Genomic DNA, 14,630 nt, shown 5'->3' with positions numbered 1-14,630 from the left:
ACATATTTTATTGGCTATCTTGGTCATTTCATTTTCTTAATATTCTCATTTAGTTATTCAGTGGCTTTAGATTTTTTGTGAGAGAACTCGAACAAAGTGAATTAGACGACTTGGTCAGAGCGTCTCTAAACTTCAAGGCTTGTTGGGAGTGAAGAACAAACCAGAAACCATATTGTCTGATCTGTGGCAAATCAAACTCACAAAAATACAGAACTCAAAGGATCTGCTGCTTGATATAACCGGATATGTTTAGATGTCTGAAGATCTCAGTGGGTTAGCGCTTGTTTGATACCACTTGAAGGCCCGACAGGATAATAGGTGGGTGGTCACAGTGTTTTGACCTGTTGGTGTGTATACAGAAAATGTAATCCGCAGTACCTTGGGTTTTGGAACGGTGTTCGGTGTAAAGTCTGTGAATCTTCCAGGATGTCCAACCAGAGCTGTATGAGCCCCTGACTGAGCCGGTCATCAGACAGCAGGTCCAGGTTCCCGTATCGGTCCATAAACTCCAACATGTTGGCCAAGATCGGCGTCACAGTGGACTGAAGACAGCGCCACAGGGTGTGTCTAACAAATAAAAACAACACAATTAAGTTGATTTTATATAAATATACAGCTGATGTTTCATCTTCTAACCAAAGACTCTCCTAAGGTGAGTCAAAGCAAGCAAAAACATTGTTTTTTTATGTGCTCCAATTTTGCCATTTTGGGATATTTTGCTTCTAAAACACATCCTCTTTTAGAATAATGGTAAGGAAACATTCAACATCCATTTAGAAAATTATTTGACTACATTTCGTCTATGTGCTTCTCAGATTTCGATTATAGTACTTATCTTTAAAGGCATTTTTCTCCTATTCTTAAGTCAGAAATCTCTATTTAGCAGCACTTACATACTCCAAACTTTTTTCTGGTTATAATTTGACTGTTTTTACAGAGGGGTTAGTTCCTATATCATTCACAGCTTGATTTAGAGAACATTATATTCCTAAAAACACTCTAAAAAAGTTTTTAATGGTTGTTGGCAGTATTTTTGTATTCATGGAGTGAAAATTTTAAAAATTTATGCAAATTATGGCATTTTAAATATACATAATACCTCATTGATATGTTTAATAATAACATTTCTGAAAACTAGTTACACAAAAAAATCATTGTCTTATTGTAAATAACAAACTTGAGAAGTTTAATGTGGAAGTCTATTAGTTAAAAATGATTACACCTTGAGAAAACTAATAATTATTGATATTATAAGGTAATTTCTTGATAACTTGTGCTGTATATACAAAAAATACAAAAATAACAAACATTACTTCATCATCCTTAGAAGTCTAGTTTTGCCCACACAAGTCTAAAACCTTTTAGTTTCCAGAGGTATATGACAAACAAAAGCACTTAATCTGCACAGTTGTGAAGCTGAAACAAGGAAAGGTTTGATATTTTGACTGATTGAAACTAATAATCAATTAGTAGGCAATTTTCTAAATTAATCAGCTCTAATTTAAACAATAGAAAATAATTAGGATTAGTTAAATTATACCTGGATCCTGATCTGCAAAACGGCAACAGACAATCATAGGACATATTTTTTACTTCATATAAGGGAAGTAGTTCATCAGAACATGTTTAAAAACGGAGCGATTTTGCAGATGTTTTTCCAGCTAGCTAATACACAAACACATCTCTCTGACTGTATATTTTAAAAACTGTAAGAAAAGATTAATGCTGCATGGTCAGAACAATTACTTTTAATATATTTAATTATATCACAATGATTTTTTTAAAGTTTATGATCATGTTAGAAGCAGATTTTACCTGAGAGTGCCTCCCTCCTGCAGGGCCTGGCGTTTCTTGGCTTCTATGTTCACCCATTCTTTAGGAGCTCCCATCTTTTCTTCTCTCTGAGCCAAAGCCTCAGCAAGTCTACTCAACAACACCCTCTGAAAGCGAGCTGTAATAGAGATCGTATTAGAAACAAGTGAAGATACAACACAGGAGATAATAAGATACGTTAAACGACAAACCCTCTCAGGTCTCATTCTGTACTGTAGTAATTTTCAAGCTAAAATCTGCACTATATATATTCACCTGCTGTGTGTTTTGGGCCATTTCCCAGTAGATTCAGAAGGATTTGCATCCGCTGTATGCTTCTCGATGTCACGTCATCTGGGTCCCTCAGCAAACCCACAGCTTTCTGGATGCAGGATCTCACTAAAGACAAACTATGAAGGTGGGCTTTGTCCACCTGCATGTAGAGAATTAAAAATTTGTTCCTTTGTTTTTTGTTTCTAATTAACACAAATGCACAGATGCAACACAACAACTCACGTTTCTGTCTTCTTCAGAGTCTCTTCTTGTTGTCATTGTTCCACTGTCTTTGTGGTTTTCTGTTGAAGATCAAGAATAATGTTTATTTTATGGTAAAAACACTGCAGCCAGGAATGCCCTACCGAGCCAAAACACAGCTAAATACTTGATTAAAACTGAGTTGAGACCTAAATCTTTTTTAAATTACATCCTACCATGTCAACATTACAACATAAATGTTAAAATACTATAGAAATCTGTATTTTTCTTACAATGATAAAGCTCATTAAAAAGCACATTTACACATTTTTGCTGTTTGTACTGTTTGAAAAATCCTGTGAACCCCAAAACTCAAAAACATGTTATCTTTATAGAACAAAAAATGAAATCACACTATTCATCAGACAGAAATGTTAAAAAACAGAAAGAATTGGCCCATCACACATCATGGGAGACATAAACAGAAAATTAATCAAATCTGAGCTTGAAATTGTGATATTTCATAAACATCATTTTATCCTATATATCTCATTTTAAAAATTTACCAATAAACTGTTTAAAAAAAATCTACACTTTTCAGCGCAACTGTGAACCCATGACTGACTGCTATGATCAACAATTAAAAACTGAAAGAGTTTTCACAGAGGAGGTTATTGCACGACCAAAACAGGTTTAAGTTGGTGCCACACCAGTTATGTCAATTAAGGTTTCATTTCCGCAAGCAAAACAGACATTTTTGTTCAATAAACTGTCAGACATAACAGAAAAATGAATCGATTTCTATGAAATGAGGTCACACAGAGTCTTTAACTTTCATGCATAGTCCCATTGTAAGTCAGGAAAACCCTGCATCTGTGATATAATTCTTCTCCTAATGCCGTAAAGCTGTACAGTTTCTACCTGGTGGTGCAGGTTTGAGCAGGTTGCTGATCAGAGTTCCACAGAAAACCAACAGGTTCAGGCTCATGTCCTCTGAATCCCTCAGGTCATCGATATGCACTGAGCGCCAGACGCCTTTGATGGAAAAGACAAAATATGGCTTTACTGCAGTAAACAAATAGCTGCATCACAGTATTGATTCCTCTTGGTCCTCACCTCCTTGGAAACCGATGTACTGGGACTGACTTGGGATCCTGGAAACCTTCACAATGAAGATCACCCAGCAGGTCTGATCCTCCAGAGACGTCAAGTAATTCATGGTACAGTATCTGTTGGCAGAGAGATTCATAAACACATCTGGAATTCCACTGAGCATAAAATCACATGTTCAGGAGGCTGACAGTGAGCTTTACTTTGCTGATGCGATGAGCTCGTCACTGCAGTGGGATTCCTCGAGGTCCATCTGGATTAACATGATGTGAAGAGACGGACCGGCATTCTGAAGGAAGCCCCTGATACAGATGGACGAGTGAAATAAGCTCAAATTATTATTACATACCAACATACAAGTACTTCTACTTCTACTTTACTTAAGTATTGCCATTTTTACTACTTTACATTGTCACTCTACTACATTTCCAAGGGTAACAGTGTATTTTCTACTCAAAACATATATCTAATAGCTTTTTAAAGATGTACATTTAACACAATGGATAGTAGAACAAGCTTTGAAAACACAACACAGTTACAGACTAAATCAACAGTATCCAAACTTTGTGGCTTCTTCCAAATAGCAGTTTTTAGTCAGAGTCAGATTTTAAAGGTGAACAGCTCACCAAAGAGTGACTTTTCCCTCTAAAGTTCTCAGATTTGAGCAAATATTTCAATGATTTGATATCCCAACTAAAAAAAATTAAGATTTTTCTTCTTTCCCTCTCCCGTTAATCTCGTGACGAGCCCTCAGATTTATCTAATGTAAAGTAGCGCCACCTGCAGCAGCTGTGCTTCCCTATTATTAGTCTAATGATGGCACATCGAAAAGCACTCAAAAAACACAGTACTACGCCAAGGCTGCTCATTCCTTGTATCATTTCCGACAGCTGAAATCTTAAAAAAAATTTGTGGATCCAGACTATAAGTGATCTAAATATGTAGCGGGCGGCGAGAGTTGATGGGACACAGAAACACCCCTACAATTGAATCAATTGTTCCTTGTATCATTTCCAACGGATAAGTCCCAGTAAGTCTGCAGTGGTGGATTTGAAGTAGGATCACAATCCTGTGATCGTCAGCAGGCAGCTGACGTAGTGTTCACTTGTTGTCATAGTTACAGTGACGCTGTCTCGCAATGCCACAGAAATCTTTAACAAATCCATGGATCCAGACTATACACCGCATCACTGCCAAAATCTAATCACTTGGTCCTTGTGTTATTTCTGACCTTCCAAGAAAATTTCATCAAAATCCATTAATCTGTTTTTGAGTAATGTTGCTAAGAGACAGACAAACCAACGTTGATTGTCACATAACTAACAAGAAAAGCACTCAAAGAGCACAGTACTCCGCCAAGACTGCTCAGTCATATCATTTCTGACAGCTGAAATCTTTAATAAAAAATGACCTTGCACCGAGCACAGGCATGTGTTATGCATGTGTACATTATGTACAGATACCAAATCGCGTGACCTAAGTATGTAGCGGGCGGCAGAAATCGATGTGACTCAGAAACACCCCCACAAGTTAATCAGTTGTTCCTTATATCATTTCCATGCTGTTAGTATATTTTTGAGTAATGTTACTAACAAACAGACAGACAGACAGACAAACGTACGCTGATCGTCACATAACTTCGCCGCGTTCCTTGGCGGAGTGAAAATATATCAGTCAGAAGGACAAAACCAGAACTTCTACTGAAATATTTTAACTACATTTTGCTGTTGCGTAATCTTACTTAAGTTGGATTTTCCTTGCAGGACTCACTTATAATCGAGTATTTTACTTTAGTAAAAGATCTGAATGCTTCTTCCGCCACTGCATTTCATAGCACAGCACGGTGCTTTTCTGTCATTTTTGACATTTTGACACCAGATTGCTGTTATTTTGTGAAGCTCAATACTTAACTGGAAAAAAATAAATGACATACACATGAATGAAAAATGAATTTGATGGTCTAAAGAGAAAGTAACATCAGCCATGCTGCTCTCGCTGAATATTTTGTACCGTATTTTGTTGCAGAAGGAGACTTCAGTGTCAAACTGGTGGAGCGACAGCAGAAGGATTCTGTCTGTATGAAGTTCCAGAGCGTGAGCTACAACTCTCACATCTGATCTGGTCAACAAGCTGGAGAAAGTCGTGATCTACACAAAACCACAAAGCCAACAGTGCGGTCAACAATTTGTAAAGACTGTGTAGGGTTGTGATAAAATCTAGAGCTCTGTGCCTTACCTCCAGGAACCTGCTGGACTCCTGGTGCGTGGTGAGGCCATCTTCCAGAAAGTCTCGCAGTGAGTGGTGATGCTGTTGCTGGAAGTACAATCTCTGGAGTTTTTCCTTCTCCTGGTTTGCTAAATCTGAGTATTTGAGTCTCACTACAGCGTCAGGGGTGGCACAGTTCAGCAAGAGGCATTTGGCTAAATCAAAGACTTCGTCTTCCTCATTTTCTCTCACAGACCCAACATTATTTTCTGTCTCCATCATCTCCTCAATTTCTGACATCACTTTGTCGACATCACGTTCCTCAGTGGATTCATCCTCATTTTTTTCCACTACTGTCATTTCTTGGTCTTCTTCAGCAGTCTCTATGGCCATCGCATCACTCAGCGGATCGTCCTCTATCTCCATCACCTCTTTTTGTCTGTCGCCCTCAGGTGCTTTGTTTGGTTCATCCTGTTGTTGCTGTCTTACGTCTACAGCTTTTTGTGCTCTCCTTTCTAGAGCCTGCAACAGAGCACTGGCACAGGCATCGCCATGGAAGCCAACAAAAATGTCGGACAGCTTGAAATCCTTTGTGGCCTCGCCTAAGAATTCCTTCACCCACTCCTTCAGTTTGTGAAGAACCCTGTGTTGCCATGTTTCCAGATCGGTGCTCCTGTCCACCCTGTGTTTTTCCAGTCTGTTGATGAGGGGCACGGGGAAGTGCTCATAGACCTTCTTCTGGTCCTCCACTACCACCAGTCTAAAGTTCGTATGAACACGGCATTTAACTCTGTGGGAACCAAGACCGAGATCCACATACTGCTGCTTACTGAGGTAAACATAGTACTGGTTCAGGGCATCATACAGGCTTTCGTAAAGATTCTGCATGTTGAGAAGGATGACGGTGCGTCCAGTCTCCATGCATGTCTTCACGCGGTTGACATTGCGGCAGATTTGGGCATATTCCTGGTCTTTTGGGAATCCTGAGCCAAAGATAATTTCAGGTGGTGGATAGTCTCCTTTGGCAAAGACCTGTTGCTGAAGGATGTGCAGAGCTGCATTGTTAGTGGTCAATAAAAGCAGGTAACGGCTCTCCTCATCGGTTCCACGATCGAGGTTCTTTTTCACCATTTGCAAGGTGCTTGGTCGAGGAACTTCTGTAAGGTCTTGGAGAACCTCCTGGAAAAATATGACAGGGTCAAAACCCTCTGGCTGTCCACTGAAGTTACGTAAGATGGCCTCGACCACCTGGTCACCATCTGGCTCTTGTTGTGTGGATTTCACTGCAGCAAACAGCATTTTGACAAGGCTGTAATAATCCCTCAGACCAAAGAACTGGTTCTTTGAGGTCTCATTGCAGATGTCCAAGAAGGCCCCTGCCAAAGATGGGAAGAGGTGTTTGATTTTCAGGAGGATTTGGTTGGAAGACGAACAAATTCCCTTGGCAGTCTCCACGAGTTCGTCCTCACTTGGATCCCATCTGGACACAAATATTCCTCGGTTCATCTTTGCTGGGTCAAGAGCCCAGTTGGAGATGCCAACAAAGCCAACCTTCATGTGTGGATCTGGCCTGTCTGTGTCGATGCAACCATCCTCCAAGAGAGGATGAAGGGTCTTCAGTGGCATCTGAGGAGAATCTTCTGCCAGTCCGATTTCATCAAGCACCACGACTGACACATACTCGTCCATGTTTTTGTCCTTCTGAAATCGGGCACAGTTCCTGAATGTCCCGATGATACCCTCTGGACTGGAGTGAGGGCTGCACTGGAAGGAGACCATATGAACTTGCTTGAGTTTCTTGAATAGTTCACAGTGGGAGTTCTGGCCCTGCATTGCATCAGCAACCACCGTTTTAGCGAGCGACTTGGAGCTGCCTGGCTTCCCAACTAGAAAGAGTGGGATCCTGAGCTCTATGCAGACCACCATGAGGAAGACATTCTCTTTGAGTGCAACATTTTTGGCTATTGTCTCCCTTGTTTGTATGTTCTGAAGGAAGAAGTCTTGACAGGATGAAATCTCTTGTTGCAATGCAGCTGGGGAGCGGAGAGGGTTGGGAAAGTGCCTACAAATTTCAGCCAGGTACTCCTCTTTTTCCACCAGAGACGGGTAGTAACAGACTCCAACAGCAAGAATCAGGCACTTGAGAGTTTTATCATCCTCACTGAGGTGAGTGTAGTTGTTGAACAGGACCTCGCTATGCTGGTAAAACCAAACAAGCACTTTCATTGACCTCTCCACATCTCTGAGACTCACAAAGCTGCACTCATTTTTCCGGCTTCTCATGTATTTCTGGGAGGCAGCCAGCACATTTGAAACGATGTTCTTGCAAGCTACTGGCAAACGATGGTCAGCAACTTTCTTCTGGACAATCTGTTTGATGTAGGAAAGCTCAGTGGAGTCACTGAGTTGACCAAAATCCCAGACCAAAGACGCCATGCTCGGAGGCAGAGGGTGAACTCTGTACACTAGCTGCCTCAGAGGGACTTTGCCAAGGCGGTCTTCTGTTTCATCTGCCTTCACTCTGTATCCCAGTCCTGCACGTTCCAGGCGTTCCACCATTTCAGGGGAGTGCTTCCTGTAAGGATTGCAGGCAGCTATTATTTTCAAGCCACTATGCACCTTCAGAGGTTCTCCTCTCACTGTTTGGTCACACAGGATTTCCTTGATGGCAAAAATGGCCTCTGTGGTGTTTGCTTCGTCAAAGAACAAAATGGTGTCCAGGTTGTGCATTTTTCGGTTCTTGTGAGCAAGTGCCTCGGCCTCCCTCACCTTTCTGTAGATCATTTCTGCTGTAGTTCCACCATGTACTTTCACAAGCACCATGTTCTCCACTGGTCTTCCCTCCCTCTGCAGAGTACAGAGGAAACGGACCAGTCTGGTTTTTCCACAGCCAGTCTCTCCCATGATGACAACTGGAATTCCACATCGGAATCTCATGTGTATGGCCAACATCTTCATCACATTGTCAGCAGTGAGCTCGTATGTTGGGTCTGGATCGAATCTCCTGTCCATAATGCCACTCTGTGCACCAACAACACATGAAATCCTTTTGATTTTATCTGGCCGGGACAACTGATCAAAGTCCTCAGTGAGAGAAATGCTTTGCCGTTGCAAACCTTCAAAAAGCTCTTGCGACATGACGTTCTGTATCAGGACCTTTTTGCTGTGGGGATCAACTGCATTGAGTGTCTTTTGCCTCGGACATTTCTGCACATTAAAGCCAAGGAAAGACATCGAGAAATGATCTGCGTTGAAGAAAATATAGGGATGAGACTCGTTTTCCCAGTGCTTACGAATTGTCAGACGGGCAAGAAGATCATCTTCCACACTGTTGTCAATACGTAGCATAGGACTTTCATCAGATGTGTCCAGAGACGGCGAGGCAAAATCTCTTGCCATCAGAATCATGAACTTCACAATGAAGCCCTTGAAACCGGGCAACTGGTCAGCAAGAAAATCTGGATCACAGAAAACTGAGTTCTCACAGTCTTTCAGTTGCACGTTTAGGAACCAGGAGAAGTTCTTAAGTTCACCCCAAGATGGGTCCTGCATTCCACAGAATGACAGGAAATGACTGAGACAATCACTGGGATTCCCTCTTCTGGACCTTTCTTGGTAGTTAAAATGATCCAGATTCTGATTCCTGTTGTGGAGCTGTAAGTATTGATAGGGTCTTTGAATCCCCTCACTGCAAAACTCCTGCTCATCCATGAGTGGATCAAAGGTCTTTTTTGTTGAGCCCCTTCGAGTAGCCAACAGCTGCATAACCTCTCTCGGAGGTCGACAGTGAATGGTGGGCAGGATATCAAGAAGCCCGAGCCTTATCTGTGTGACCAAATTCAACACATGAATAGATTAGGCATGGGGACAAAAGCTTCCCAATACCAGGGACAATGACAAAGTGTTTCTCAAAATACATGGAAATTTAAGGCACTGAATTTAGATATGTATAGGATCTAATATGAGAACATGGATATTGCTTATGGAATATATAGTCATTTTAATACACTGTCTTAGAATGTTTTTATTCTTGTAAGGTCGATATGTAAGGGTCTATGTGGTGTTCATTTCAAGTTCGTAAGAGTGTGCACAGACCAGATATTTTGTGTCTGCAAGGAAACTATGCTACAAGGGCAAAAGTGCACATACTCAGCAGTATCTCTGTTTGCAACTTAAATATGCTTTTAATCACTAATTCCTTGTCACTAAATCACACTGGCACCTATGGCAGATTTTGTTCATTCTTTATGTGAAAATATTTTATTGAAAGTCATGACTTTATGAGGGCTAAAGTCAACCAAAGAAAATCTTGCTTCACATCCATACTGAAAAGACATTTCTACCTCTTTTGGCTGGTTTTGAGAGGGCGTGTTTGTTTTCAGGATCTCCACGGTGATCAGGTGAGCTATATTCCTTCTCCATAGCACACCATGAGTGTCACTCAAACAACCCAGAACCAACAGGTGGAAGAGGAGCTCCTCCAGACCTGAACGAACCTGGCAGGTGATAAAAGTGAAACAGAAGACAGATTGTCAACTTAAGTGACAACAGAACGAGCTATCTGCAGTTATAAATGCTTGTATACTTACTCCAGCAGTGTCAATGTGCAGGAGAACCGGGTCCTGCTCTCTCAACGGTGCCAGTTTCTCTGACAGATTCTTGATCAAGGAGTCGATGTCAACACATGGCTCAATCAGTTTCATCCTGATGTGTTTCGCTCTGGGAGACGTCTGCTTGAACTTCTCAAACAAACGATCCACATAAAGGGATTTCCCTATAAACGGAAAAAACATGGCTGAGAAATGATTGTAAGACTTAATTAGAATATTAGAACTCAAACTAACTATACATTAAGGCTGAACAACTAATAGAAATGCTATTAAAATTGCAATACAGGCAAGTGCGATATCCAAATTGAAAGGGCTGCACGTTTTTTGATAAAAGTATGATGTTTCACAACAAACTGATACCTCAGCCTACAAATCATATTTTCCAAATGAAAGGGAACAAGCTTGTTTGGTGCAGTGAAAATCACATAATTTTTTAATATTTAGTTAGAGCTATCCTTACCAACTGCAGGGCGAGTAGATGACACCATCCACACCAAGAGCTGATCAGGAGAAACCAGTGCGACAGGGTTTTCCATGTTTTGTGTGAAGTGGTGATGTAGGTACTTCCTGGCGGTCTCTGCTGTTAGACTCACACCAGCCTGGACTTTGTCGTTGCTGAAGAAGGAGGGTACATATCGGTGCTGATGGATAACTGGACTGACTATCACCAGACGATAATGTGGGGTGGCACTTTTCTCCAGTGCCTCAAAGAGCTCGCCTAAAGCCACACTGACGTCGTATCCAAGCAGTCCCGGACTGACCAGGGAGTATATCTTCTGCCAGCTTCGTTTGGAGCTTTGGCCGAGTGCTCGGCGCAGAAAGATCTCCACCTCTTCTTCTGAGGTCTCCTCTCTGCAGACCAGAACCTCGTCAGCAGATGGCAGAGGCTGCTCCGGACTCTCCATGTAAAAAGACAGAGTGGTGGTAAAAACCTCTGCACTTGGGCAAAGCACAAGATTGGGCTTCCCCTCCTGGAGAGCCGGTGGGAGGTTTCTGATCATGTGTTGCTGGTTCATTTCAGAGAGGCAGGAGAGGAATTGGGCCAGAATCGAGATGTCCAGTGAGTCGCTGAGGTACTGGGTCATGTTGTTCTTGAATCGCCCCCAGAGGTTCTCAAGACTGTCCCCGTCGGTGGCACCATCTTCTTCCTCTGAAGAAGAAAACTCCATCAGATCACGAGCCTCTTCCATGTCTTCTTCAGTGTATTCTGGTGAAGCTGCCATCGAGTCCATTGAAGGTTCATCGTCATCAGACTCCTCCAGCTCATGGTGATTTGCTGCATTAGCGTAGGCGACTCTGACATCAGTTAGCGTGCACTGAGGCTTTATGGGAAACAATAAGTGCCAGAGCTGTTGGGGAACCGACGCCTGCCGTTGACACACTTTGTGTATCCAGTGGCACAAATACACCATCTGCTCTGAGGTGTAGTGGTTCAGCAGACTGAAGCTGGATCGCATCTCACCAATGAAGGAACACCATTCTCTCTGGCAGGTGTCCATGGAGTGAGCGAGATGTTGCAGCTGCTCCATCACCTCACCGTAGTACGACATCTCTTTGCCCTGCAGGGACACGAAGGTGACTCTGATGCAGGGCTGACGTTTAGGGCAGCACTGGATCTCAGCGTGCCAGTCCCTGAAGAGCATGTTGCCAGATGTTTGCATCTGGAGAAGGATGGTACCCAGTCTCTGAACTCCCTCAAAGACCTGCAGCACATGTGGACATGAGTTTAGCAATGTATACAGTTAATCTGCATTCAGCTCACCTAGCATACCTTAGTTTTAGACCATTTACTAGTCATGTTGCCAACTTGCACTGGTTAGTTCTTTTAATTTTTGGGCTCATCAACCCATGTTTCTTTTGTTCACCTACAGTTTACACACAGAAACAGCTTAGAGTTCATAGCATTAACAAATGTCACCAACCTCTGTGAACCTGTTGACTTGTTCTCTGCCGTGTTCCCCTTTGGACGACATGAGCATGAGTTTGTTTTGTAGCTCCAACAGATCTTCGAGCTTGTAGCTTTTCTCTTCTCTGGTCCCTCTCACTGTGACCTGCACCATGTTTTGAAGACATCTCTGCCAACGAGTAAAAATCACAAAAACAAAGCTTAATAAATATCTAAAATCATTCAAGTTACATCTTTTGCTTTAGTGAAGACAGACCACTTACCCTCTCCACGTTTCCATCAGACCACCCTACGTGATAAACTCCATCAGTGTTAATAGAAGAAGCTAAAGAGAGCGAGGACTGCTCCACAGAGCCGTGAGTCTCCTTCAGTGCTTTCAGCCAGTTTAGTAATCGAGTAGACTCTCTCTGAAAAGCAAACACAGCACCGAACACACTGATCACTCTGCTACAGAAACAAGGACTTTATGTCTACAATGTCTATTGAAAGTATTCACCGTCATTGAAAGTATTCTCCTTTTATTGCTTTTCAATATTCAATCGTGGTCAATTTAATTTAATTTGGCTTTTTTGACAAGTATTTACCAAAAAAAAGTGTCAGCAGCTGAAATATAACAACTATTATCTGTTCTCTGCCTATCAAATCTTTATGGGAGAGGGACAAAAAGCTCAAATTAAATCTGGACTAGAGACATGTGGAGACTCCGACTGTCAGCTGGGAGAAGGTTGTTTGGTCTGATAAGACCAGAAGGGAGCTTTTTTTGCCATCAGACCAGATGGTATGTTGAGTGGACAATGAACTCTGCACATCATTACAAACACACCATCCCCACCATTAAGTATGGTGGTGGCAGCATCATGATGTGAAGTTTGGTGGTGGCAGCATCGTGATGTAAAGCGCGGTGGTGGCCGCATCATGATGTGAAACACAGCGGTGACAGCATCGTGATGTGAAGCATGGTGGTGGCAGCATCATGATGTGAAGCATGGTGGTGGCAGCATCATGATGTGAAGCGCGGTGGTGGCAGCATCGTGATGTAAAGCGCGGTGGTGGCAGCATCATGATGTGAAGCACGGTGGTGGTAGCATCATGATGTGAAGCACGGTGGTGGCAGCATCATGATGTGAAGCACGGTGGTGGCAGCATCGTGATGTGAAGCACGGTGGTGACAGCATCATGATGTGAAGCATGGTGGTGGCAGCATCGTGATGTGAAGCACGGTGGTGGCAGCATCATGATGTGAAGTCTTAGTGAAGCCTTTTTTTGTGAATTCTTGTCAAAAACACCAAACTAATTATTGACCAATATTTCATGTTGAGAAGTAATAAAAGGGGAAAAGTCTAAGGAGGTAAATACTTTTTATACATCAGACAGTGAAGATGCAAATACCAGTTTGTCGGGCAGCTTCTCATCTCGACTCTGGGTATCCCACACCTGCTGAGCACACTTCATGAACTCCTCAAAGCCAGCATTAGGTGACAGGGAGTACAGCAGAGGAGCGTATCCCATCACTGCGTCATGGAAACAGGCCACCTGGTCAATCTCCGTGTCGTTCTCTCCAGCAGATATGGAAGCGAGGTCCACATAAACCTTCACATCGCTCATACCTGTGGATGGGGTAAGAAAGCGAGTTCTGCAACACTGCGGGATCACTGATGGCAAAAAAAGAGCAATTACTTACTTTTGAGGTTCTCTTTGACCCAGCTCACGAGAGTTTGGCTCTTTAGGAACTCTTCCAGACAGGCGGTGTGCTGCTTGGTGACCGTGGAGAGTTGTTTTCTGGCACGAAATACATCGACGCTAAGAGACCCCAGGGTCCTTTGCTTAAATGAGTCCTCTTCCTGATAAATAGTAAAGCATAAAATTCAAGAAATATATATTTTTTAAGAGCAAAAATTGCACATCCATAGCAGCTTACGACAAAATGCAATATCCACATTTCTATTTCTGCTGATAATGTCTCTTTCCGCACGTTTAACTGTCAAATAAAGGCCAAAAAAAGCGCATATAGTAGAGAAAAGACGAGTTTGCTACAGTCAAGAAAGCAATCTTGTGGACAGGGCATGTGTTATTCCATAGTTCTGACTGTGGAAAAGAGACAGTAAAAAATAAAGAAAACCGTTGATTTAGTAGGTGTTTGCAAGCTTTTGACAAGTTGAATATGTATGTACATAAATTAAAGTTGCTCTATATAATTTAAAGTTGCTCAAAATGAGTTAAAGATGCTCCATATTACTTAAGGTTGCTGTAAAATGAGTTAAAGTTGCTTTATATTAGTTGAAGTTGACCTACACTACTGTTCAAAAGTTTAGGGTCACCCAGACACTTCCATGTTTTCCAAGAAAACTCACACTTCTATTCATGGTGCTAACATAACTGCACAAGGGTTTTCTAATCTCAATTAGCCTTTCAGCACCATTAACTAACACAATGTAGCATTAGAACACAGGAGTGATGGTTGCTGGAAATGTTCCTCTGTACCCCTATGTAGATATTCCATTAAAAATCAGCTG

General features: G+C 42.1%; 1 protein-coding gene across 1 annotated transcript in view; it reads right to left on the bottom strand.

The window, feature by feature from the left end:
* The window catches only part of rnf213b (ring finger protein 213b), a 56,993-nt gene that overhangs the window by 24,449 nt on the left and 17,914 nt on the right, over nucleotides 1-14,630 (bottom strand). The window contains exons 19-34 of the mRNA XM_023284733.3: nucleotides 13,799-13,958; nucleotides 13,507-13,724; nucleotides 12,381-12,524; nucleotides 12,134-12,286; nucleotides 10,672-11,914; nucleotides 10,191-10,375; nucleotides 9,945-10,097; nucleotides 5,632-9,426; nucleotides 5,407-5,543; nucleotides 3,600-3,698; nucleotides 3,403-3,515; nucleotides 3,208-3,321; nucleotides 2,329-2,387; nucleotides 2,089-2,245; nucleotides 1,816-1,951; nucleotides 379-567 (exon numbers count right to left, since the gene is read on the bottom strand). Of these exons, the coding sequence (XP_023140501.2) occupies nucleotides 379-567; nucleotides 1,816-1,951; nucleotides 2,089-2,245; nucleotides 2,329-2,387; nucleotides 3,208-3,321; nucleotides 3,403-3,515; nucleotides 3,600-3,698; nucleotides 5,407-5,543; nucleotides 5,632-9,426; nucleotides 9,945-10,097; nucleotides 10,191-10,375; nucleotides 10,672-11,914; nucleotides 12,134-12,286; nucleotides 12,381-12,524; nucleotides 13,507-13,724; nucleotides 13,799-13,958 (7,055 nt within the window). The remainder of the gene's footprint in view (nucleotides 1-378; nucleotides 568-1,815; nucleotides 1,952-2,088; nucleotides 2,246-2,328; nucleotides 2,388-3,207; nucleotides 3,322-3,402; nucleotides 3,516-3,599; nucleotides 3,699-5,406; nucleotides 5,544-5,631; nucleotides 9,427-9,944; nucleotides 10,098-10,190; nucleotides 10,376-10,671; nucleotides 11,915-12,133; nucleotides 12,287-12,380; nucleotides 12,525-13,506; nucleotides 13,725-13,798; nucleotides 13,959-14,630) is intronic.

This window comes from Amphiprion ocellaris, chromosome 18 (assembly GCF_022539595.1).
Source record: "Amphiprion ocellaris isolate individual 3 ecotype Okinawa chromosome 18, ASM2253959v1, whole genome shotgun sequence".
In the NCBI taxonomy this organism is placed as follows: Eukaryota; Metazoa; Chordata; class Actinopteri; family Pomacentridae; genus Amphiprion; species Amphiprion ocellaris.
The sequence above is the reverse complement of the archived record's forward strand: the minus strand, read 5'-3'. Positions and strand labels throughout refer to the sequence as shown.